General features: G+C 42.6%; 1 protein-coding gene across 4 annotated transcripts in view; it reads left to right on the top strand.

The window, feature by feature from the left end:
- Nucleotides 1-26348, top strand: part of ndrg3a (ndrg family member 3a) — a 32912-nt gene that overhangs the window by 5150 nt on the left and 1414 nt on the right. The window contains exons 2-16 of one of the 4 annotated variants that reach the window (XM_084927659.1): nucleotides 11891-11972; nucleotides 14031-14063; nucleotides 20958-21063; nucleotides 21179-21299; nucleotides 21542-21604; nucleotides 21705-21765; nucleotides 22715-22801; nucleotides 23365-23421; nucleotides 23630-23733; nucleotides 24188-24253; nucleotides 24346-24397; nucleotides 24536-24583; nucleotides 24679-24714; nucleotides 24828-24879; nucleotides 26185-26223. In XM_084927659.1, the coding sequence (XP_084783785.1) occupies nucleotides 11916-11972; nucleotides 14031-14063; nucleotides 20958-21063; nucleotides 21179-21299; nucleotides 21542-21604; nucleotides 21705-21765; nucleotides 22715-22801; nucleotides 23365-23421; nucleotides 23630-23733; nucleotides 24188-24253; nucleotides 24346-24397; nucleotides 24536-24583; nucleotides 24679-24714; nucleotides 24828-24879; nucleotides 26185-26223 (982 nt within the window). In that variant the 5' untranslated portion in view covers nucleotides 11891-11915. Of the gene's footprint in view, nucleotides 1-11890; nucleotides 11973-14030; nucleotides 14064-17501; nucleotides 17875-18018; nucleotides 18064-20957; nucleotides 21064-21178; nucleotides 21300-21541; nucleotides 21605-21704; nucleotides 21766-22714; nucleotides 22802-23364; nucleotides 23422-23629; nucleotides 23734-24187; nucleotides 24254-24345; nucleotides 24398-24535; nucleotides 24584-24678; nucleotides 24715-24827; nucleotides 24880-26184; nucleotides 26224-26348 lie in introns of those variants that run through there. The other 3 variants (XM_084927661.1, XM_084927660.1, XM_084927662.1) reach the window with 3 other exon arrangements.

Below are 26348 nucleotides of genomic sequence, written 5' to 3'. Positions count from 1 at the left end.
ATGCTGTGACTTCTGATATATGATTTCCCCCCATATCACCCAGCTGCACTACAGTAACTCAGTTGTTTTCTGCAATACTGTTTTCTTATTAAGTCTGTTTATCGTTGTTTGAAAGGATCATCTGGGTCAGTGCCCTGCGGGGCTCTGTGGAGTTAAAGGAAAGATGAAGTGAATTCATATGCGTGTTTGTGACATACATTATAAATGCACAGAGAACTTTTATAGAGGAGGGTAAAATCTGTGAAGTCTCTATCACAATAAATGGTTTAATCAGTTTTTAAAAAGCGAGGAAGTCAAAGTGCGTAAGTCCATTATGTTTCCGTGCTCATGGCTGTTCAATAACAAATGAAGACACGCACAGGTCGGTTGTGTTACACCTCAGCTCTGGTCCAAATTGATGTTGCTTTGGTTCAGGTCTTTTGATCCTACCAGTCTTTTTATCAATCAGTCAACTTCATGCGATGGGGTTGACTGTTGACTGATTCTTCCGATGGAAAAATGAAAGTTTCTCATTTGAAAAAGCAGCTGGTCCAATGCAGCAGCAGGGGGATTCACAATTAGCCAATCAGCTCCACAAGTAGGACTAACTATGATGTTAAGCCAAAGAATCAAGGAGGAATAATAGGAGCAATCATATGAACCTCATGCATTCTCATGACTAGTATGTTTATGAGACAGAAGCGTTATCAAGTGTTAATTAGCTTAAAACTGAAGCACAAACTCCAGGAGGCCATATTATTCATTAGGTAATATCATTAAAACTCCAACCACTTGACGAGTTAACTTCCAGTCATTATTAGAGGAAGTGCAGTTTCTGACACCTCAACGGTGGCTTCATTTTTCAGTCCCGGAGGATGCGGCTTGGTATCTTAGCATCAGTGTCGAGTTAAAGCAGTGTTAAATTATGTTGGTCTCTAGTGATTACACTTGAAAATTTGGATGTATTTACTTTAAACTATGCAGTTTAATATAGTCACAGGGGTCCAGTCACACTGCCCACTAAGGCTCTCATAAAGTTGCAGCTTAGTGCAAGGACTGCTACTTTATTTATAAACGAAGACCAGAATAGATGCTTGACTATATAGTACAATGTAGTGAGGAGGGTGGGGCATGGGGAGGGCTGACTCATATCCCAGCTTCCCTCTTGCAAACACCCAAATCCACAACTGCATAATGGATAAATTGAGTTTCCAGTTTGCTGGTCTGAAACATCAGAACACCAGTGGAAAATATTACTGTTGGTCTCTGGGTCTGCATTAGTGAAGTAAATTTAGGTTGAGACTGAACATTATGAAAAGTATTTTTACAAACCATAGCACTCTGTTTAGGGAGCCAGCAAGTTGTCCTCTGAGATTTTCTCTCGTCATGTGCGTCTTCATGTAAGACATAAAACATGCTGATTATGCCCGTAGATGTGCTGTTATGAATCAAATCTGCCAGATGGTGCTCTTCAATCTCATAAGACAATTAGCAGGTAAAGTGCCCTCCTTAAGGAATCCTTTAAAAGCACTCACTGAGTAATAAGATGGTTTCTTGCACTTAGCTGCTCTGCAGGATTAGACATGTGCATAAGTGTCCATGCTGGTGATAGACTTATTAATCGGTCCAGTTAATTATCGCAGCCTTCCCCGTGTCAGTTTCGCCATTCGATGGACAGGTGTAAATACCAAGCTTTCAAAGTGCAATATATCTTTTTGCTCACCTTCGTTTTTTTAACACATACAATACATATACATATATTTACTGTAAAGTTGGGCAATACGTTGAGATTTTTCAAGTGGTCACAGCCATATCAACTGGGAATTGCCATTAAGTTATCAGATAGTTATCACTCTTAGCCTCGTGGCTCGGAAATTTGTCAGACACCACAATGGAGGCTTCAGGCTTTATGCTACTAATGCTAAACTCTTCTAGGCTCTTTTTTAAAAAAAAAATAAGATCTCATATCGCTCATATCGTGAGATACTGTTACAGATCTTAGGTGATGTTGGAGTGCTCAGTTTCACAGCACTTTGCGTTATGGTTGCCAACACAGATGTAAGACGCACAAAGGAGAGAGAGCGGAATAAGAACATCTAGAAACGTAACATGCGCCTACACTGCTTTGCATCTTATCTGCTATAAATGTTAACTTTTTGTCTCCTTATTAATAATTGGGGGAAAAAAATGCTCAGCAATAATATAGGCATCTGTATTTGAGTGTTCCTCGAATCAGATATTGGTTTGTGTGCTTTTAGTTTTGTGATTCATATGTTTGTTTCTTTTACATGCAGAATAATATACTGTCAGTGATACTGATAATACTAAATAATTTACTAATGGTATATTATGTTAGCTATAATATAAAATCAGCAGTAGTCATCATACTAGAGCTCACTTTGTTTTTGCCAACATAGTGTCCGTGCTGGTGGGGCATGGGGTTAATGTGCTCTCATTAAGGTAGTGCTTTGTGGCCTGTTTAGTGCTCCTGCTGCCGGGGAGACAGCAAGTCTGTCTCTTTGTTACCTTTGTCTGTAGGCCTATAGCTGTGCTAAGCAGTTTAATGTCATTTACATGTGTATTATATATCATTTTCATTGGATCTTATTTCAGTGAACACACTCCCCACATGCAGCTGTTGGCTGTTGAAGTAGCTTTACCACTATAGTGTCTTTCATGCCAGTGAAGCCCTGCTAAACTGGATTGAAATGTGTTAGTGTTTTTTAAGTATGCAAGCTTTTAGTTGTCTGAAATTGTGTGAGTGTAAATAGGTGTTTACCTTTTTACAGAAATCTGTCAGTAGAAGAGGGCCCTCTCTTTTTGGCAGGCAGATGAGTGCACTGACTACAGTGTCGCTAAAGCTTTTTATCACAGACAGCGATGTCATGTTCATCGAGAGTGAACATAACTGGTCAGAGGACAAAGTCGTGAGTCTTCTGTGGACATATTCTGTCTGGTGAATAGGTCTTAAACCTTATTGCTCCTATGTGTGTAATGTCCCGTGAGCCCTCCAAGTACAGCCTCTGCAACATTTTTATCACTTGCATTTTGAGTAATGACTGTCCGGAGGCACAGGATATTAAATGTAGTAATGACTGAGTCAGTGCGCCTTCAGATTCCTTTCTCAAAGAGGGGTGAGTCAATTATAGTAATGCAGCTTTTAGCTTTTATTAGACCTTTTTAGTCCTAGAAGGATCAAACAAGGAGGTGGTAGATTTGTTTGTCTTATTAACTGTCCTGAAATAGCTTCTCTCTGGCAGGCTTTCCCATGCAGTGATCATCTATGCGTATTGGCGTGTATTCATTTATTACAGAGCCTAAGCCATTGTTTAGAAGTTTAATGTCAAAACCAGCTGTGGGTGTTGCCTAGGGCTGCCACAAACGATTATTTTGATAGTCGACTAGTCACCGATTATTTTTGCGATTAGTCGACTAATCAGATCATCATCCACTGGACGTAAAACGTACAGCGGCATCTGCTCTTATGTAACTATCATTAGCTTACAGCTGTAAGTGTTTAAGGTATGTGCTAACTAAAAATAAAGACAAGATGATAGTTTATTAAATTTTAATGATATTTGCAGATTGTTTCGGTGAAGTTTAATAAACTCCTTGCTATCTAAAATATAACAGGACACCGGAGTAAATTCTCGAGTGTCTCACACTTCTGATAATCAGTTGTCTGCTTGACGTTTATTCAGCTGTGTAAAAACTATAACTTTAATCTCATCCAAACCGATTTACCCAGGAACAAATAAAATACTAAAAAAAGCCAAACAATAACATTTTAAGTTATCTAAGTGACTTATATATATTTAACCTGAGTAGCGAAAGACGGCAGTGGGTTTGAAAACGATTTGCCGGGAGTCCGGTGCTCTCACGGGCTCTAGTTAGCCTTGCCCACGGCTAGCTATCGAGCTAGTGGGTAACAGACGTCTCCGAAAACGTCGGAGCGCTTCTGAAAATATGTGGTGTCTTGATAAACTGAGCAGATATTTGAGGTTTACACAGCTACATTCTCGCCTGAAAATATGTTAAACGTTTATTTTGTGACCCAGAAAGAATAATAAGAGTAATATTAAAACTAACTAGCTGCCGCCATTGTTGGAAACTGAGCTGGGCCGCGCTATGAATTCTGGGACACTGCTTCTTCTTCTTCTTTGGGGTTTAACGGCAGCTGGCATCCTTGTACATGCAGTGCTGCCATCTTCTGTTTCAGTCCGTTATTACACTCTTAAATTAAAGACGCCTTAACGCCCACTCACATCCTGGGCCATCTGACCTCAGGAATTCGCATGATAAGGTGGGGCCAGGTTTCACAATGAACACACCCGAAACTCTGGCTGATTGGGACCCACACCCAGTTTCACACCTTGGCTCAGGCGATTAGAGGATCATCAGGGGGTCCTTTTGTCCCTCTGTGGGGGGATACTCCCACTAGGTTTATATCTGGGACTCTCCACCATTTGACCTTAGAACTGAAGAAGCTTCTCGGATGAGAGGTGAAACGTCTTCAAGTAACTTAAAGAAGTCCAGACGCTTTTCTTTGCAAGCTCCTTTGACTACGATGACCTGGATGACTGAGAACCTTCACAGACATACACTCTTAAATCCTACTACTTATTCCTGCGTCTTTTGTGATCTTACAAAGCTTCAAACGACGCGTCGACTATTAAATCAGTCGTCGACGATTTTGATAGTCGACGTAATCGTGACTAGTCGACTAATCGTGGCAGCCCTAGTGTTGCCCCACATTTGGGATTTTGGATAAAAATATACCTTTTCAACTGAATCCTGAGAAAAATGTCAGCAGCATGTCTCGTTATAGTTTTTTTCTCATGTTGTCAAAAGAAGAAAAACTCTTCTGCCAGCTTGTATCAGGAGAATAATAGAAGCTGTAAGGAGGATGATGGAGCCCCAGGAGAGCAAGCTGTCATTTAATTACACAGACACGAAACACGGGGAGCTGCGTGCGAGTGCGCGTGCATGCCAGTGTGTGCCGTGTGTCTGTGCTCGTTCATCTGTGTGGGTTTGCTGACAGTATCTGCAAGAGATGCTTCGTGTTATAGGTCAGCTTTTCCCACAGTGGAGAACAAAACATCTCAGACTTCAGATCGGATTTCCTCCCAGGTATTATCTCTCTGGGTTTAAATTCTTTCTGTCAATTACATTGTTAGTGACCTAACAAGGGGACTAGGCTGGGAGGGGGGGTCTAAAATGCAAAACGAATGGATTTTTCCTCTAATTCTCTTACCAAATGACCCCAGTTAGAGCAATAATCTGCAACTGAGCCTTGTCACAGCCCATTAGCTTTACTCCGGTGCGGATTGTCGCCTCTAAAGACTCAGAACTATAAACACCGGCTTTGCCTGTTTACGAAAAGTGAGGATAAGGAAATTTCTAGTAACTGTACACTAGAAAGATTCCACTTGAATAGGGCATCACCGCACCAGTGCCCGGGTTAGGCGAAGTTGTTTACACAGATTTGTGCTTACCCCGAAATTGAAAACAGAGGAGCAGACATGGATGTCGGGCTCTCTGAATGGCTGGCAGGAGGCTAGTGGAATTTGTGCTAGCCTGTTTTCTATTGTGATGTGAAGATCGCTGAAGTGTTGAATGAGGACAGAAGTTTTAGTTGAGGACAGACATGCTTGTGTTCCTCTGTGATTGTAACATTTTGGCAGATGGGCAGATAAGTCTGCGTCCTCTCAGTGGAAGTGAGTTGGTCAAAGGCCAAAGTCAAGGACAAGATATTCCGTTGGATGCTGCCCTAAATACCATTAACATTCCAGTAACCAAACTGGGTTATTTATTAGATAATAAAATATCCTTAAATTTTCCCCAAAGGTTGGGACATTTTGTGTTATAGCGGCTAAAATATTAAGCGGTCATTCTCTGTCAGTTTATCTAATGCTTCCCACTTAATTCCAATTGTACTGTTCCCATAGATTTTTTTTAGGAACATTTCTAATTGTAAGTTTTTGGGAATGACACTGAAGGCTAAACGAACCTGCAACAACAACGTTTAAATAGAGTAACTAGATGCAATATGACAAAAAAGAAGGTAAAAATTACCGAAAAAGAGCACAATTAAATAAGTGAAATAACTTTTAAAAAGCTCAATAAATTAAATCTGCATATATTGGAGCCAAGTAAAGATGTGAAAAAATAAATAGAGGTGAGGTGTTAAGAGTTTCTGTATCTGTCCTTTTGGCACTGCCTGTCTGAAAAGATCACGTGGTTCAGAGGTTTTCCTTTTATTATCTATAACTTTTGGCCACAGCCACAGTTGTTTGCATGATCTCTGTGTCAGCTGATGGAAGAATCCACTTCGATTCCAACTGGATGATTCAGAGTAGATACTGGATTCTGACCACAGAAGAGAAATCCTTTGGCAAGTAATATGGATTCATTCCACTCATAGTTCAATATTAAGGCCAAAAAATGTTTCTTTGTAGTAACATGCCTGGGACTACACCACATTTAATTTCCAAAGAGTGCAGTCCCTCCACAGTAATTACCGCTCACAGTAAATACCCATCACATACAAAAAGTCCTGGAGCCAGATATAGTTACACTGTGGTTAGGGAACTGTGAGTGTAGTCTCATTTGCAACACAATATGTAACACAATAAAATTACACAGTGTTCCTGGGTCTTAGTCAGCTCGCCAGGCGCGTCCATCTTATTGTCCAAGGACCTCACATAACCCCATGATGATTGCTGGAATGGCTCCGGCTCTGAACCCCCATCATCACCTCTGCAGCTCCTCCAGGATTACAGGCCTCGCTCTGGGCAGTCGAGCTGTCAGCACGATCAGATCAGTAAACTTGGGAAACCAAAAGTAGCCATTTCACTTTAGAATAAAAATACTGAGAGCAAAAGGAGAAGAAGCTTTATCGAGGAATAAAGTCAATACAATTTTAATAAAATCCAAAAGACAAAAACTGCCACTCAAAACAGCACCAGGGGAAGGAGAAATGAGCCCAGACATATGTTTATACATGCCATGATAGTTTTTTTTACCATGGAAGTGTTTCTGCTTCTTCATCTTCTTTTTCTACCAGGATCTGGCCCACTGGAAAGTTGTGTGTACCCAGGAAATATATGTATGATTTTAAAATTATAAGCTTAGATTTTATCATTTTCACCTTTATTGAACAGTGAAGAGACCATAGGGGAAGACACAGGAAAGTTTTTCAGGCCAGATTTAAACTCGAGCTGCTGCCTTTCAGTCATGTGGCACATGGTCACCTGCACACACAGCGAGCGCCCGTAAATTTCCATTTCTAATCCCTGACTTTAGTCTGTAATTTCACTCACTAAATTAGCTTAGTTTCTTGAGGATTAAGGTGAGACTTATAGGGGATCTGAAGGCTTTGCTGAACTTTCCCTCTTGTTTTGTGTGAAATGATGTGTGGTCATAAAAAATCAAAACGCTCACCAAAGACCTTAAACTCTCACAGAGAGCGAGCTGACCTGTCAAGCATCATCAGTTTAGAAATGCGCTGTTCTATGGAGGATACAGTTCCTGCACAGAGCAAATTTTGGCCAGTGTCTCAAGTCATTTTTATTTTTTTTGTGCAAGCTGAAAACTTTTGCAGCACCGACTTTCAGAGGATCAAAACATGAAAATAAATATTCGCTGCTTTTAAGCAAGAATCCCTTTTACATACCACAGAAAACAAACTTCAAATGAATCTAGATCAGCCTAAGAGGATAGTTTGAAGTTAAAGTCATTAAGATAAATAAACCATAAGGATTCTGAATTTTAAAAAGGCAATGTGTGGTAGGGCAAAGTGACACATTACCAATGACTAAGATGCTTTTTGTACTGTTGAAGTGAAATGTTTAAAATGTGTAGAACTGTAAACCTGGAAAGGCGCAAGATAAAAGATCAAATCAGAAGCCATGCAGAAGAACTGAAACTTTTTTTTTGTAGTTTTCTATATAAAAATTAAATTTAAAACCATGTTTGTAACATTTTGTGCGCTGTGGTTTTTTTAATTGGTTTTCTTGGGGGCTGTTAATTAGTCCTTCATTTGAACCCCACCGTCATTGCTGTAATCTTCTTCCCACTGTGCCGGATGACAGTGAGTCGATAGGATTTCATTGTTTATCGCCATAGCAGTACACCTGATGGCTGAGTCAGGGTCTTCGTAGCCCTGGAGGCACGTTAATATGAGGTCACTGTGCTGATATTCAGCATGAAAGCAGAGAGGCCAGAGTCAAAGTGTGGCCATGACGTAAACAAGTAAATCTGAAGTCACTGTTGCCATGGTGAAAAAGGGCAAAAAGGGCTAAGTTAAGTGGTGGCACAGCTGGGCTTTCAGTTGCCCATCACATCGCCTGCAAACAGTTCCTGATGGCCCAAGGTGTGATGGAGATGAGCAGAAAAAGGAAAAGATAGAGAGAGTGCAGAGAAGGAGAGGATGAGGGAGTGAGGAAAAAGTGGGAGGAGGGGGATTTGCTCATCAATCACTCAGGGATGCCTGCTGACATGGCAGCTACAGGACTCCTTTTGTTGGCAGAGATGAGGTATATCTCAAGGAAGTGTTTGGCATGCGCCACTGTGTCCACACACGGATGTATTCAGGCGCCTGCGTCTCACTGTTAAAGCAAAGACTGGCTCTGTCTCTGCTTAAAGCTCAGGATGTTCTGTGTGAGGTAGGCAGGAGTGCTTGCCAGCAGAAGAACGGGGAGGAGGGGGAGCGATGGTAAATGAGTTATCCCTTTATTAAACTGACAGATTTCAGCATGTCTTTGCAATTCTTCCAATAAAGTCATTTTGCCAGAATTGGAAGACCTCCTGGTCTCTCAGAGACACTGCTGACTCTAGAATGTAATGAAAGATGACCTTTTCAGCGTAGAAAGAGCCTCATGTGTGTTTTCCTTGACACACTTTCTGCAGGATCCTCTGTTGCCTGCTCCTTTCCTCGTTGTGTGAGCTGATATTTATCCTTGGCGATGAGGCTCTCCTAAAAGCAACACGCTTTTGCAGGAGAAAGAACCTGAAGAGCACAGATGTGGGAAATTAAAGTGTGAGATCCAGCATGCAATCTGGTGTTACTCGTATTAATGCAGGTGGAGCTGAGTAAAACAGAACCTGGTATTAGAGAGAATTTGTTTGTGAGTGATCGGCTACAACAGATGGTAATGCTGTTAAGGCAGGAAGATCTTGTTCCATATCAGCACTTTGAATCCTTCCCCCATCCTCCTCCACATTCCATGGTGTGAATGTGGGACAAACCTTGCAAGCTGCAAAGTGAATTTCCCTGCTGTAGCCTGGGAATCATTTCCTGTTACAGTTATAGAACTCTTTGCTATCATCGAGAGAACATGTATGTGTTACACTCGAGCATTGTTCCACGGCACTGAAGGAAATGAAGCTCAAAACGTGTTTCGGCAGCTCTCATTTCTACCATTATCTATTCCCCTTGTTTCTTTGCCTTACATCTGTCCCGTGGGTCTATCCCAGTTTAGAATAAACATCAGCAACCAGCTTTGTCTCTATGGCAACAGCTGTAGATGCTGAATGGTAGCGCAGACATAGAGTAGGCAGGAAAAGGGTGGCGAAGGCAGTGGATGTTTCTAAATGTGATCTGGTGCTCTTTACCTGCATTGTTACAAGGGGCTATGAGACCAGCAGAGCTGCTCTGGGATACAGCTAGTCTGTACCCAATTTACAGTCACATGATATGTAACATTTCCGGCTTCATCAGTCTGATAAATGATGGCATTTTGTCATTTAGATGAGGCCGACGTAGCGTTACGTTAGTGTTCCTCTCTGCTTCATTCACATATATCCACAACAGTGACAGAGTGAGGCAGGTAACCCTCGTGACATTGTGAGTTTTCCTGCCTCGGCTTCTATATTTAGGAAGTCACCTCGATAACAGAGAAGCTACTTGCTCACCTTTGTGAATTGAGGAAGTCAGTGATCAATTCTTTCACACCTTGTTGATGAAGCACTATGCCATGTGCATAAATAGGTCCAACTCTCTCACTCTGCTTTGTGATGCTCTCAGTAAGTGAAGTAAGCATGTAAAGGAAAACATAGAAAAAAAGACTTCTAAAAACAGCTGGAAGCAACAAACTGACTTCTGCTATTGTTAATGTTCTGCCAATATTTTGATTGTAAAGTTGCTAGCGATCAATTGTTTTAACCTTACCCATCACAGCCACACTCTAAAACCCAGTAAAAATGTTAGTGTACCTATTTTTCTTTCTCCTGTCGTGGCTGTTTAGGACATTTTACAAAGCGATGATGAGCTGAGCAACTGAAGATTCAGTGTGTGAGCCTGCCTTGGTATAATATGCACTCAGAGCTGCTGTGCTGTTTTGAAGGTGACATGTATATGCTACTGGGTCCAAGCTTATACAGGAAAGCGCAAATTCAAATGCTGTGAGATTAATGAACAGTGCATGTCTAAGAGAGGCTGATTTTTGTGCAACGCCAGGTTGCACAAAGCAAGTCGCTCACAAGAAAGGTGTAGAGCATTTGAGCAGTTTTCAAGATAAAAGCAAGCGTTCTGCTTCTGTAATATTGCTGGTGTAGAGGATAGAAGGCGGTGAGGTCAATGGGGTTAGGCTATGAAAGCCACCCAGTCAGCCTGTCAGTTTAAGCTTGCCTTGACCCCCCCGTCGCACTAAACACTTCAATTACCCCACTAGCCAGCTACAAATAAAGCAGGTCTTTGCCTCCTTTCTTTCTGTGACGGCCTGAGGAAGTATTGGATTGATCCGACCAATACACCCAATCTGCTCAAGCATGCAGAATATTTGTTTTTCTTCTTTTCCTTGTTCAGTTGTCTAAATATTATTTAGTTCCACTCCCGAGCCGGATTTGTCAGCAGGGATTTTGCCTGGCATGTTTTCACTCCCCATTTACTGATCGCTGAGTCCTTCCAATCCTGGATGTTTCCACTTTTTTCTTTTCTTTCTCTAAACTGTTTTTTTTTTTTTATGTAATTTGAGGATTGTGCTCACTTGTTGCCATCTGCTTCCCTGGCTTTTTCCCATGCAATTTGAAATCTGTTATTAGTCCAGTACGACCCCTGAGTCGATTCATGCATCAGCAGGCAGATGTGGGTTTAGACCTTTGTCCGGCAATTGCAGGGTGAAACTGCTGGTAAAACAAACATGGCATGACGTCATCTATTCTGGTGTCTCCTGCTGGAACTTGGCTGTTTGACTCTTCTCTAACCAATTGAAGGTTATCTGATACCAGCAGCTCAATGTCATTCCAAGGGGGGTTGGCTTGGATTCAGGAAGTGATTAAAAGGTAGCAGTTGGCCGGTCTTCCATCCAATTGCATTTGCCTACACGTCTTGCTTGTTTCTCCTAGCATAGTGTGTGTTTGTTCTTTTAATGCTGTCCATCTATAGAAAGGCTGTCTGCTGTCTTTTTAGCTTGCCAGTTGTAAGCATTGACCTAGAAGAGTTAGAGCCTCCATCTGCTGCTATGTGCAACATGAGCCACGCTTCTAGGAACGGCCAAGTAATTCAATGCTACTTCCTGTCCTCACCTTGTGCAAACAGGGGGGCAAAATAGGTAGCATTTCAGGGAAAGTGAGGGAGGGGGACACTTCTGTGTCAGGATTCTTGTTCATTAATTACGAGCAGGGACAAACGGCTGGCTTCAAGGGGAAAACAAATGAGGTGGCCTTCGGGACTTTTTGTTAAATCTGGCCTGATATATATTTGCGTTTGCTCACTACCTGTGTGGAGCAGAAATGAGGCCCTTTGGTCTCTGTGTCTGACTCTTATAACAGCACAAGTGTCACAGCGCTAGTGTGAATTTTAAAAAGGCAAGATAGAAAGATGGACATCTTTTAATCTGAGATTTTAAGTGTCTTTGGGAGCATGCGTCCTCTTCCTGATGAAAATGTTTTGTTTTTCCTTCTTGGACAGTGGTTTCGAGTGATCCAACAGGAAGATGGATGAGCTCCAGGATGTACAGCTGACTGAGATCAAGCCGCTGCTGACCAATAAGGTGAGTTGCAGCGAGAACAAGGTGATGACAAGCTGCAGAGGCGACAACATTCATTTTTTGTAACCATACACATAAAATGAACAGATGTGTTGTCTCCTAAAAATGAATAAGCACCCACTACAGCACTCCCAGGAAAATACATACGCTAATACACTAGTCATGCATGCTCTGCAGTGCCGTTCATCAAAGTGAATTATTCATATATGCTCAAGTGTAAAGGGAATGGGGGGGCGGCAAAAGGGGTTGTAGACAGAATGAAGCAATGAGAGAATACGTAACAGAGGCAGAGAAAACAGTCTGGCAAGGAGGTAAAGAGATCAAAGGAAAAGCTAAAAGAAACTCATCTCTTTTATTTCTGAAGCTTGAAAGTTTGCAGCGAGTGAGGGACAATAAAAGCAGAAAGAGACAAGAAGCGCTACCTGTCTTTCCTTCTTCCCGCCTTCATTCTCAACACCTGATTAACTGATTAGAACAACAATGATGACGATGATGATGTGTCTGGTTTGTTCTGTACCCCGATCACTGACACAGTCAGGAGCATATCGTGCCTCAGAGGGAGGAGTGTGTGATTATGTATCGGCTCTTAGGGGATTGCGTCACCTCAGGGGTGGATTTGAAGAATGAGAACATTTCTCTGACTGTGAGCTATGCCACTTAAGGTAAATGTATTATGTTAGAAGACAGAGTGGGGAAAATGCATCATGGAAATCATTGAAATAGAGGAGACTGGCACTGACCTCTCACTCCACCTAGTGGTCAGCTCATTAAACAGATGAGTCTTCAAAGTGGATTGAGATGATGTTGATGATGTGATAACAATGATGAAGGAGGATCCTCATTTCTGTAAAAGTCGTGGAAACTGGTTCTGACTGCCAACTGATAATTTCTTATTACACTGGTCAAGCTCAGAGCACCTAGGTAGCCAGCGAAGGTTATAAATGTATCCTGTTATTTAGTATGGCATTAAAGTGCCTTTAATAAAAGCAAAACAGGCCTATTAGGTGAAATGAGGAAAACTGATAATTAGTTTTGTATCTAGCGCACTAGTGGGGACAACAATAAAGACACATTCAATAGGCCAAAACAAAAAATTGTTTTTGGCCAATCACAGTGTAGTTCATATCTTAGTTTTCTTTAAGGTCTGATATTTATAAGGAGACCAAGCTGTCAGTATTTCCAGTTAACTTGTTAGATGTAAAAGAAATGGTTAAGCTTGGTGACTTGGACAAGACTTTTTTTTCCCCTTTGTCTTGTGGCACCACGTACCACAGCTTTACTCAAGCCTTGACTGATTTTTAATATGTAGGTCGTGTCTATGGCACGCATAGTTGGCTGCTGTTCATTGTAGCTCATCATTGTAACCATAGGAGCTTCATTGCACCGTCTCCCGTCCCAGACTATCTAGAAGAAGCTGTTTAAAAGTCTCTTTAATATGTTGAGTCACCTGACTGCAATCAAGATGCCCTGTAAAGTGTGATGATTGACATGGTGCAGTGAATCTATCCATATTTCTTTAACCACTCCAATAGAGATTTTTGAGACATTCATCACATCTCAACATTATTTCAGCATTTATTTACATTATAATGGTGGATTTGTATCCAGATTTCTGCTGCACAGGCAGTTAGAAGAAGAAAAGGACCGCTCTGTAGAAACCATCTCCGTTTAAAACCATGAACACCCCACTGGTCTCTCCTGCAACTCAATCCCAGTGGCATCTTTTCTGTGGTCGGCTGCCCACTCAGGCCTCAAACAACGCAAATTAGCATAAAAACATCAGAATTGTGCACCATCACATATATTATGTGAAGCAAAGACTTTAGTTTCGATGCTGTTAAACTAAGGAGTTAATGATAAGTTATCAACAGCTCCGTGAAGAGCTGCATGAATGTCATGGATATAAATGTAATCAGACATGGGTTATTGCCATTTTGTCTGCACACATGTATACATCCTGCACCACACTCATCTGGTGGGGTTACACAAACACATTAAGAGTGATTACCAGCTTTAGCATACTACGGTACATTTAACTCTCCTCTTTTCCTTTTCATGCAGAATGCACGCAACTTTCAGGATTTCGACTGCCAGGTAAGTGTAGCTCTCTGCTCCCACTGTTAATTTAGCATTATGATTCATTCTCAGCTCCACACTGCTGAACCCATGCATTCTTTGTACATCCGAGCACCGTTACTCAGTAATAACACGCACATTTATGGATGCCTAATGCAGGTGAAAGGCGTGTTTGGTCCAACTTGCTCTCTGCGTTTACTCTTGACACCGCTGACTGTGACAGAAAGGAAAAACCAGTAGTTATGTGCTCACCTGATTAAAATTCTGCTGCTTTTGCTAATGTGCATCTATTTCTTTGGAGGCAAGTGTAGTGATCATTTGCAAATGAGGACCTTTTTAAAAAAAAATTGAATAGTGCTTTGGCTTTGTGCTAATGACTGAGAATGCACACTCACTTGATTCTTTGCATAAAGCAAAGATTATGTTAAATTCATATCAGGTTGTTTTTTTGAAGAATAAACAACTGTAGCACCTTCCTCAGTATGAGTTTAGTGCCTGCCTTTTTTACTGTATTTCATTCATAGTCAAGCTCCTTTATGTGATAATGTAAGAATAATTGTCATTCCAGAAGAAGAGTTATTAACCTTGAAGAAGCAGTTTTCCAGATCCCCCTCCTTTTTATGTCTTAGAATGAGGAGCGAGCTTTCCAGCCTTCCACCTCTTGGGCAGTTTGCTTTTCTTGCAACGATTCTCCTGCAGGAGGAGGAGTCACGACGCTGGGGAAAGCTCTGTGCTGTGTTTTAATGGCCATCATGACTGCAAAGGGTTAAACCTTTCATCCCTAGCTCACTTTCTGCAGTCACGCCTCCTTCCAGCATCCCGGCAGAGCTAAATATAGCCGACGCAGGCGGAGGAAGAGAGTAAGCATGTTAGCCGGAGCAGGCAAGCTGCATGCTCCTTAGCATCCTGTCAGAACTATTATTAAGACATTCATGTGCGTACAATCCTGCAGTCAGTCAGCTGCTCGTGTTCACTGTGTAATCTTTTATTACCACTTTTTTGTGATTCCCTTTGAAGTCATGCTGTTGTCAGTTACAGAGAGAATTGAACCTGAATCTGTCCCACTGGTGGTTTGACCTCATTTGCCTTTCAGCCATTATGACCTCACATGGTCACACTCAGGAAGCTCAGGGAGTTCACAGTGTAGTGGTTTTACACATTCACCTAACTAGTGAAAAATTTCCAGTTTGATCCTGAGAAGATTGTTTTGGGAACAGTAACTGGTGTAAAAACTCTTCCAAATAAATCAAACCTGTGAATAAGGGAGCGGCTGAAGATGGGAAATTACTAAAAAGGGTGCTGATGATGGATCGTGAGAATGTTCAATTCTCTTAAAAGATTTATAGTGTTAACAAACTGTGCTGGTGTTCCTCCTGATTTGGTAATCTGGCCATTTGGCAATAGACGTGATGGAGTAAATATCTTGTAAATATTTAGTATAACACTGAACCCGTCACGCAGCGTAATAACACTAAGATAAAAGGAGAACACGCCCTATACAAGACATCAGACCTTAGACGTCTGTGTGGGAGGGGTCCTGCCTGCCGCAACATCACTCTGAGCTGTGACATTCCAGCAGCTGGAGGATGAATCCAGCTGCTCTCTTCCTGCTGCTAAAGCTCCCACCACAGGCAGTCCACAGGTACTGCAGGAGTCGTGCCAGAGCTGTGCATACCTGCAGAGGAGGACAGTGGTGGTGGGGTGGAGTCAGGGAACCTAAAGGTTCAAACTGCTGCAGCTTTGTTTCTCTTACAATTTTCTGCTTATGCCAGGAAAGGGAGAGGAAGGTGTGTGACAGACTCCTCAAACTCATGGGGCCCAGAACGCTGAGTGACTTCACTGAAATGGCTGACTGTGCATTTCAAAAATAGTTTTAGTGTCATGGTGTTGCTGCAGTCTCGCACTGCTATGTTTTTAAGTCCATCTTTTAAACTTTTGCTTAAGCTTTGTTTATTGTGTCTATATATGTATAGCGTTTTATATATTGTATGCAGCGTGTAGGTTTTTACATTTTCAGGGATGTGTTTACTTTTAAAATAGCAGTTTCTCTTTATAACCTTGCCTAACTTTATCATTATTTAGTCTGTGGCTTTTCAAATCCTCACTGTCTCATTATGCTCACTAGAGGGCGCCACGAGGCCGTTCGATGGCTCCAGACAAGTGACAATTTAAATGGAAAAAAAGAACCTTAACTGTGTTGATAACATGCTGAGCTGCCATGTGTTGCTAGAACAGCTTTCTCATCTAGTGTTGTGAAGATGACAGTGCAGAATGCTTTCTGATACACTGGATGGAGATCTTGTGGCTGTGTAGACTATAACATATGATTAACACAATTGTCATCAAACTGACCGTGTCACAGGTAAACAATGTTTTGAGCTGGTGCATTTTAATATACAAAAATTGGTTCAAATCAAACCCTACTTTCTGGAAATGATGCAACTGAACTAATCTGTGCAGATCATAGTGTCACTGTGCATCTGTATGACTCCTCAGGCTGCAGGGGGCTGTGGTGAGGCACATGATGACTTAGTGCATGAAATGACTACATGTGTTTCGCTGGCACCCTCTGTGGGTTAAGAAAGGAAATAAATCAGAGAAACTGGTCTACAACCAAACATGGTGCTATATGATTAACCAATAAAGAGACCCTGGTCCTTATAACCTCACAAACTCGGTGTGTCTACATGTTTGCCATTGGCTGCACCGAGCACCCCGTCAAAGGCGTGACACCCTGCACCATTAGGAGTTGTACTGATGGTAGGAGAGTGAGAAGGAGAGAGCAATACACTACGTGGATCAAATGACTCAGCAGCAAGTTTAGAGGACATAAATCCTGATCATGTCCTGTTTTGATAGTAAGGGGAAAAGGTGGCTTGCTATCTTTTGCTCGTAAGCCTGGAACACGAGGAGAGTCATTAGCCAAAGCTCAGCGTTAGAGTCAATACTTGACAGTCATTTACATGATTAAGTGGTGCCTTGAATGAGCCAACATCCGCAGCAAAGCTATTGCTATCGTAAGCCCTCCTGCTGTGTTATACGCTAGTCCACTCTTGCTGTGAGCTGGATCTGATTATATCCACTCACACGGAGATATTTCAGGGTTCTAAAGCCATTCGGATGAAATGTGATGCAAAAATAAATGTGGATACGGTGCTTAGCGACGAGCAGCCATTTTGCTGATGCAGAAAACAGCCCAGGGCGAGCCGTCAAAGTCAGCCTCCTCTCCTCATCAATAAGACAGCGTGACGTCAGCAGCCTGCACATTTTCCTGGACTGCATTCTTTGTACCCCATCACCCCGCTTCCATTCCCCCCTCCTCCTTTCCTTTTCTCCTCCAAACCCCACCCTCTGCCTCTACCCACCTGACCCTCCGCAATCCAATTAGAAGAACCAGTGACTGGATGTATGGACGCACTGTGACTACCAAGCACAAACTGCAGTCTCACTCTCCTCCCCCTCTGTCTTTTTCCTGCTCTCTTTCCCACCTCTTGTCTCCGTCGCTCTCTCTCTTGTTCTCTCTGCATCGTATCCATCCCCCACCGCCTCCTTCTGCTTTCATTCAGGTTACTTTTCCTTCTCCTCCTCACTCCATCTGCTGTGTCTTTCTCCTCCCTCTCTTCCTTCCTTGTCGCTACTGCTCTAGCTGCCTCACCCTACATCCCTCCCTTCCTACCAACGCTCCCTCCCTCCTCCTACTCCTTTTTGAGGGCTTCAAAGCTGCCCAGCGCACACTCACACATAGCATTACACCACTCCTCTGCTGTGTGGGAAAACCATGTCAGCTATTCTGGACCTGGACCAGATTGCATGCGCTGGAAATGAAGTGGTGAGTGACAAATGTGTCTCGCCTGACTCGACACACCTGGCTCTGTCCGTGCTTCAAGGAGGTTCTGGTTCAGATTAGGGGTGTTGTGGTGCTGTTTCTCCAAAGACATGCCAACAGCAGCTGGCTAAACGAAGGGAATAGCTCTGGGGTCTGGCTTTGATGGGACTCGTGCTCTCTGGGCAGCTGCTGGTATGGGGTGACCATTTGTTCAGTGTGTGCGTGTGCGTATGTGCGCGCAACTACAGGTCACACAGCGTCCATATGTGCAGCCTGCACAGTCTAAAGCTGCTCAGGGTGCAGTTGTGCATTTTAATGTGATGATATGAAAGATGCTTGTGTTGTGCTCAAGTGTTTTAGGATGTGCAGCTGCTTCATCCTGTGGATGTGCGCCTGTCAATATCCATCAGCTGGTTGTTGGTAACTGTGTGTGTAATGACCCTGTGGATCTCACATGTTTGTTTCTGCATGTCTTCATCATGTCTTGCCCGGCGATGAGTGAATTGCTGTAGATGTTGCGTTTTGCAGGTGTGCATTGTGTTCTTTTTTTTCTGTTATCACAGGGAGGTCACTCACCACCCACCCCACACACCGTGGCAAGAAACCACCAAAGCCACTGTAGCGTGTTGTTCCTTCCCCGCAGAGACCTTGAGTTTGTTGTTTCAGCCCACTGCTTTGATGGCACACACACTTACTGTGTGTGCTGCAGGTGGGGAGGGTCGTGTTAGTGTCAGAAATGGATGAGGTTGGCCTGTACCCGAGATGATCCCGGGCTCTGTCCACTTTCATGTGTGCACTTAAGTCATGTACAGACTGCTTGGTGTTTCCGCCCAATAATGCTGCTCCCAGTGGTGATTGATGCCTCTCCTGGCAGGGTGGAGTAAACTGAGAGGAGGGATTGATAGGCAGTGGATTGCGGGAAGAAGATCAGCATGACAAAGTGCTCTGTTTTTTTTTTTTTTGTTTCTTTTTCTCATCTCACTCCAACTCTCTCACGATGTTTCTTTGAAAAATGAGTACTCACCCATTTGTGGCACCAGAAAAGTCCCTCTCCTCAAAGCATAAAACCTCTGCTCAGTATTCCCATTTCACCTCCAACCCAGCCCAAATGCCTTTACGTACTTTTCGTCAAAATGCTAGCTATCATGAATGTATTAAAGTGGGGAAAAGGTTGATGCCATTGCAGTGCTCTCCTTCTTTTTTCCCCTCTCTAGATGTCCAGCCTGTCTCGGTCACTCTTTGCTTTCATGCTCTATTTCCTCCCAGATTCCTCTGATTTCTCCCTCCGCCGGTTTACCTAACACATGTTAGGGTGCACGTATAGCACATAGACACAACAGAATACCAGCATTTGAACAAAGTGCATTTATATTGTTTCTCAGAGCAAAGCACTGAGTGTCCTTGACTCTGTCCTTGTCTAAAAAACCTTAAAGATTCTGCAGCAACACAGCCTTAGTGAGAGTTTCACCTTTAACAGGTTGTTCTGTTACCTCACCAGACCGAGGTTACAGAATCGTTTCATTAAAAACCCTTCGACGAGGGCAGAGCTTCCTGTCAGCAGATAGGCTTTCTTTAGGGTTTGTGCCATCTGAGAAATACAGGTTATAATGAGAAGCTGTTTTGTAGCTCGCTATCTTGAGCATCACTTTGTGGTGTTTTTGAATGCAGTTTTCATGTCTTGTGCGACAGGCTAATCTCTATAGCAACTCCCACTCAAAAGCAAATATCTCACGCTGTTGCTGACATGGTGAGTATTTTTCCTCTTATTATAGATTGCAGATGTAAGTCAGTGCAGTCTCGCCCTTGAGAATTAGCCTTTATCTCTGAAGATACTGGGACACATGTCCGTCAGCTATATGCAGGCGGCAGAGATTACGCAGGGGAAAAACGGCAGCGTACAGTCAGTCACACTCCCCTCTTAGTCTGTCAGCCGTAACCTGTGTCTCTCTTCCACTCAGGCTCACTCTCTCTTTATTATTGATGACCAGTGGGCCTTCTGACGAGGCAAGCGGATGAGGCACCACCCGCTGTTTTGTGCAGCACAGACACCCTAGCGTGCATGCATGTGGCTAGAACGTGCAGGGTGTAGTTTGCAGCTGCAGATCATGCTGATCTTGGGAGGTTTTGTGCATTGTAACATGATGATTCGGTGATTCTGGGGGAATCTGGGAAATGCATTTGCCTCTTCTTGTGTAGTTTATTGTTTCTCTTAATGTCACTTCCTGCCCTGTCTTTGGATCCTGTAAACAATATTAAGGCACTGTTGTTTTTGCTGTGTCATCTTTAAATACTCTTTCTTTTTATCTTGATCATCTTTCTGGATCTTCCACACAGATTAAGTGCCAGATGAAAATATGTTGAAGCCTCTTAATGTTTTCCTTTGCAGAAGCGGTGTGTTTAAGGTACTCAAGCCCCCTGAGTGTTCAACCCAAATTGTAAAGCAACAGAGAGAATGAAGCCATTATGAACACTTTGAATTTTAATGGGTCTTTTTTTTTTTTTTTGCAAAGACATTGAGTGAAGACAAATGATGTTGGCATTTTTGCAAAGTCATTCTTGTGAAAAGAACTGTGAGTTTCAGACCCTTGGATAGAAAGACTGTTTTCCTGAACTGGCCATTCAGTGCTTTGTTTGTCCGAGGGCACAGGGGATGTGAGCTGGCGACAAAAGGTTTATCCTCTGCATGCCCAATTCAAGATATAACCCAAATGTCTTGTTTGTTGTGGGTTGTTTACTTTAGTTTGTGTGTGGCTCCATGTTGGAGCTTTGATGCAGACTTCAATCAGTATGATAGAAATGGCTCGTTTTAGCTAAAATGTTGCCTTTATGTCTGCCTTTTGGGGAAATGAGACAGAAAGCGTCTTTGTTTTGTGCTTGGCAGAGATGAAAGAGAAAAATCCCATACAACAATTGTTCTTCTTTTATTTAGATGATTTTTGGACTCTCCTGGAGTTCTGGGGTAACGCTGTAACAGCTATAACAGCTATAACAGAATTGTTGTCGTAGCGGTCATATGTGGAAGCTTTTTATCTTTCCACCTGTGTTAGTCCTGAACTATTTTTTTTTCCTCCTCTCTTTGGCTACAGGAGCACGACATTGAAACGCCACATGGCGTTCTCCATGTGACAATGAGAGGCGTTCCCAAGGGCAACCGACCCATCATCCTCACCTATCACGACATCGGCCTCAACCGTGAGTCGGCCAAAAATAAGCTCATCAATATGCAGTGCTCTGTTCTTTGCACCTAACAAAGACCGTTAACCCCTGCACTGTCACATTTTATGTCTACGTCTTTCCACCTTTCTAGACAAGTCTTGCTTCAACACCCTGTTTAACTATGAAGACATGCAGGAGATCACCCAGCACTTTGCTGTGGTTCACGTCGATGCGCCCGGCCAGCAGGAGGGAGCGCCTCCCTTTCCCAGCGGGTGAGTGTCAGACTGGTTTTGCATGCGCCGATGAACGCGTACATATTTATTCATATCAGTGCTGTTGAGAGAGTTCCAATCAATTTGTGTGCATAGACAGGAAAGTGAGCTGTTGGTTCATTTTCTAATTGAAGTGCAGTCATCATCCAGTCTGTTCCTGAAGTATTTAAACTTATGAATGAACTTGAAGGTAGCATTTTCCTTACTGCTCGCGTGGACTCACATGTGTCGCACGTGCCCAGGTATCGCTATCCAACCATGGATGAGTTGGCCGAAATGCTGCCCTCTGTGTTGACTCAGCTGAAGTGAGTGTCCCCTGGCTGATAGCTAATTATTGATAAGATGATTTTGCCATAAATGAATTATTCATCTTCAGCCACACACTAACGAGCAGTTTCTTTATAGGGTGAACAGCGTGATCGGCATCGGCGTGGGAGCAGGAGCGTATATCCTCACCCGCTTTGCAGTAAGTCCACAGCAGGACCACGGCGTGTAGACTCACCCATCCTTATATTTCTGTTCTTCCTTGCCCTTGATGTCTTTATTTGTGTGATTCTCGGTCTCGCCTGTAATAATTAAAGGTTTTCAGACCACACAGTTTGTCACACTGAACGTTAAAGCCTCCCATCAAGCCCACACAGGGCATCAGGTTCCTCTACAGTCTGCTAGATATGCTGCCATTCCCCAGGTGATGAATCACCTTGGTTAAATATCTCTCTCTCCATTGCTATTGCTTTGTTTCTGCATTTGGTACAGTGCAGCTAAAATAAGCACAAGCTAGCAGAAAGATCTAGAAGTGACATAGAGCAGTGAGGGAGCTCTAAAAAATGAATGATAAAAAGAGAGGATGGTAAAAGGGGAAGGTGTGGAAATGAGGAATTGTAGCGTTGTGCTCTCCGTGGACAGTCTGTTCTTATTTAGAATTAATGAGGAAAAATTGATTCTGAAAAGCATTGCTTGCTTTAACTGGCTTGGAACAAAATGTTTTCCCATGATGGATTTGCAGCAGATGCTGCCGCGCTGCATTAGCATCGTGTTGATGAAGCAGCAGCCGCCGCCCTCTCATTGGATCTTAGATTTCCCCAGATACCCTCTTTTTGTCTACAGGAAGTTCTAAAGCTGCACCCCTTGATTTAGAAGTGGTTTGTGACTCCATCATCATTTAACAGAACAGACATGCTTCACTTTTAATCATGTTTTTGCTTCTTTAGAGGACACGCAACATCATCAAAATGTTACAAACTTTTTGTTGTGAAGATGTAGCTCCTGGGAGAGCATTCCCTTGTTCAGATGCTCAGATTAAACTACAATATGATTTAAAAATGATAAAGAGGAAGAAATTAATAAACAAAACAAAACACAGGGAGACATTTTTGTTAAAAAGCTCTCATCCTCGTGCATCTTTACTTTCACAGCTGAACAACCCGTCCCTCGTGGAGGGGCTGGTACTCATTAATGTCGACCCGTGTGCTGAAGGCTGGATTGACTGGGCTGCTTCAAAGGTCAGCATTTCCGCCTCATCGATGACCAGGATTTTCATCATATATGAAAAGAGAAAATTCTGCCTTCTGAAGACAGTACTAGTCAATACTAGTCAACTACCTAGTTAAAAATTCTATAAAAGCTCACCCCTCTTGGCTTAAAGAACAAACACTGTGTTTACTATGGTGCTCTCGTTGTGTATATTCAACAAGGTTGTATGAGGAAAACATTCTTTACTGTGATAATAATATGATGTGCCGTTTCTGCCATATACATTTAAAACATCACACTTTTATGAGCTGTTATTAAAGTCTGAAACATGGCAAAGAGGAAAAGTCCTCAGCAATTTCTTCCATTTACGAAGTCTATAGCACTCAAGAGTTATAAAATGCAGGTATACCAGCTGACATAGATATACCAGTGAATCTAGGGACTCTGCATTTATAGTAGCAGTAGATCACTTCACAATCATAAAACTTGAAGATGTCTATGTCAGTTTATTTACTTGTAATTAGTCCACTCTCCAGAAATAAATCAGATCTTGTTAGTATCTTACCGTGGCTCGTCTTTCTCTTGTGTGCAGCTTTCTGGATGGACCAGTAACTTGGTGGATATCGTCATGGCTCACCACTTCAGCACTGTGAGTCTCACTTATTGCTATGTAGCTCTCCTGACCTTTTCTCATTGAAGCTGTGAAACAGCAGCTGAACCTCTGGAGGCTGTCTTTTAAAATTTCCCTCGACACTTCTCAGACATTTGCTAATTATTTTATCTGTGTCCTCTCAGTTATAGAAACTAGTAGATTGTGCCATGTCGATCACGCTCTCGGTTTATTAATCCGTTCTCAGGATGAGCTCACAGACAACCAGGAGCTGATCCAGACCTACCGCCTCCACATCGCCCAAGACATCAACCAGGACAACCTGGCCCTCTTCTGTGGCTCCTACCAATAGTATGAAACAGTTCATGGTTATTATACACTATATATTAACTTTTGTATTTTCAGTTTTCTGCTATATATTGTTACAGTTTTCATAGCTTAGATCCCTGATAAAGACATCTCAGGCACGCAGCTCTGGCTGGGAGGGAAGGAAAAAGGCCCACTATAAGATAAATAAGGATTATTTTGAATTATGAGTCATTCGCAGCTGCTTCAGCCGTGTCTAAGAAAAAAAATACAGAGTTGGTAATGAACATAACAGGACACATTTAATATTAGGTTTCGCAGTTGCCTGTATTTTTGCTTATTCATTACATTTATGAGAATTTTTATTAACAAACACAGTTAATTGCTGTGGAGTAAAGCCTAAATATACAAGCACAAAAAATGCAAAGCACAGAGGTCTAATGAGATAACGTCATTTTCAGCTTTTCTAACACGTTCTCATTTTTTCCCCTCGCACCAGCCGTCGAGACCTTGAGATCGAGAGGCCCATAGTGGGTCTGAATGAGGACACGGTCAACACACTAACGTAAGTCTATGAGATCAAGATGAGACAAATATACACATTGGGCTGTGAGTGCATGGCGTGATTTGAGAATATCCACTCCTCATTTATTCCAGTTGCCCTGCTTTGCTGGTGGTCGGTGACACGTCACCTGCTGTGGAGGCCGTGGTGAGTGGTGCCGGTGGTGATTACAATCCATCATCTCAGTGCGCTAAGAAGCTTGGGGAAGGATTTGTTATGCCAACAAGCAGCGGTTCTTTATCCTTCTCTTCATCACTCAGTGTTTGCCTGTCTTTGATGTTGCAGGTGGAGTGCAATTCCAGGTTAAATCCTACCAAGACTACATTGCTAAAGGTGATGCTTATGCACTGCACTTTCGGACATATGAGATGTATGATATTCATATTTATAAATGTGATTTATTGATGAGACTGATAATGTCCTCTCAGATGGCTGATTGTGGAGGCTTGCCCCAGGTTGTGCAGGTGGGTTTTTTTGTTTGTTTGTTTGTTTGTTTTTAAATTATCGAGAGACGTGAACGTCATCTTGCTCTTTTCTTGGAGCAACACGATCTTCTAACCTTTTTTTTTTCTTGCAGCCAGGAAAACTTGCTGAGGCATTCAAGTACTTTGTCCAGGGCATGGGCTACAGTAAGTGAAGATGCTCTTGTTTTTTTTATTTTGTTTTGGGGTTTTTTGTATGTGACTGAAGGGTAAACAGATCTAACTCTAAACTGGTTTAAACTGGTTTGCTAGTAGTCAGTGTCCAAGAATTGTTTACAGACTAATACCTGTTTGAACTGACGTGTTTGTGGCCCAGGCGCTCCACTGAATTTCCTGTTGACGTGAGTGCAATGACAAAAGTTACTTAATTGAGACTTGTTTTCAATGCAGTCTGCGAGCTGTTGCTAACACCCCCCCCCCCCCCCCCCCCCTCGGACATTGGCCTGCAGAGCGTGAAAAGAAAGTTTTTGCTTTTTTTTTGTCACCCTGCTCACGGAGAGGCAGCCCACGTGGCTCGATGGATGCTAACACCATATCCTCTCTGCTTTTTGCAGTCTGTGGCACCCACCAGCCTCAGTAGGTGAGGTGTTAGTGCTTCTAGAAATGACGATCACATTCTGTGAGCTGAACAGCAATTTGCTTCCTGTTCAGTTCAGAGTGGGTGTTAAAAATTACCCTTTTTTTTTTGTTTTTTTTTGCCTGGTGTGTTTTCTTTTCTATCTGAACTGTTTAATGATGCAGTATTTGTCAAAAGAGACTCAATGTGCATGGTTAAACAGGCCTTCAGGCTTTACAGTCATTCATTTGTTAAAAAAACAAAATAAAAACATAAAAAGCAGAGAAGCCACAAACACATCTCTAGAAGACCCTACAGGCTTGCTATGCACCAACCAAGACTCTGATCGATGGACAGATGAATGTAGTTTTGCTTTTACCGGCTGCACAGATGATCGCTGCCTATGTGTGTCTTTCTGTAACACCAACTCTATTTTGCATTCTCTCTTTCCCGGGCCATTCACTGTAGGGGGGCAGCCATGTGTAGCTTGTATGCCAGAGCCTGGGTTTTACCTTAAAGGCCACCAAGTGCTCCTGTTGAGTAAATGCCACTGCAGGATTAGAGCAGATTAAAAAGAGTGTTTTCATGCAGTGAAAGTGTGGAAAAAAATCTTAACACCTCAGCATGTTTCTGAAAGCTGGTTTTCCCTCATTAACACATTGCCACAGTGTGAAATGCAAAGGGAAACGGCCAGAAAGTTCAGGAACTCAAGTGTACGGTATAACTTGCATGCATGTCTTCATTTCTTACCTGCTGTTGCTAGCAAACAAATGACAGCTGTTTGTCTACAAAAATTGCTGCGAAATACACTGAGGTGTGGCAAAGCACCACGAAGAGCTTGCTTTTCAACATGTCTCCCTTTCTCCTTTCTTTCCCTCTTTAATCATTGCCTGAAGTTCCCTACGTTCTTCTCAGTCACCTGAGCAACGAATCAGGTACCAGGTTTTTAAGTAGCTGCCAGATGAGGAGGCTTTGAACTCAGTGGCCTCATAACAGTACAGTGGATGAATGTCAATGTATGCACGAAGTTCTCGAGAGAGCACTGTTTAATATTGGGAAC

The sequence above is a fragment of the Perissodus microlepis genome, chromosome 5, assembly GCF_051167445.1.
Source record: "Perissodus microlepis isolate ML-2025 ecotype Zambia chromosome 5, ASM5116744v1, whole genome shotgun sequence".
Taxonomy (NCBI): Eukaryota; Metazoa; Chordata; class Actinopteri; order Cichliformes; family Cichlidae; genus Perissodus; species Perissodus microlepis.
This window is presented reverse-complemented; position numbering and strand designations above follow the sequence as displayed.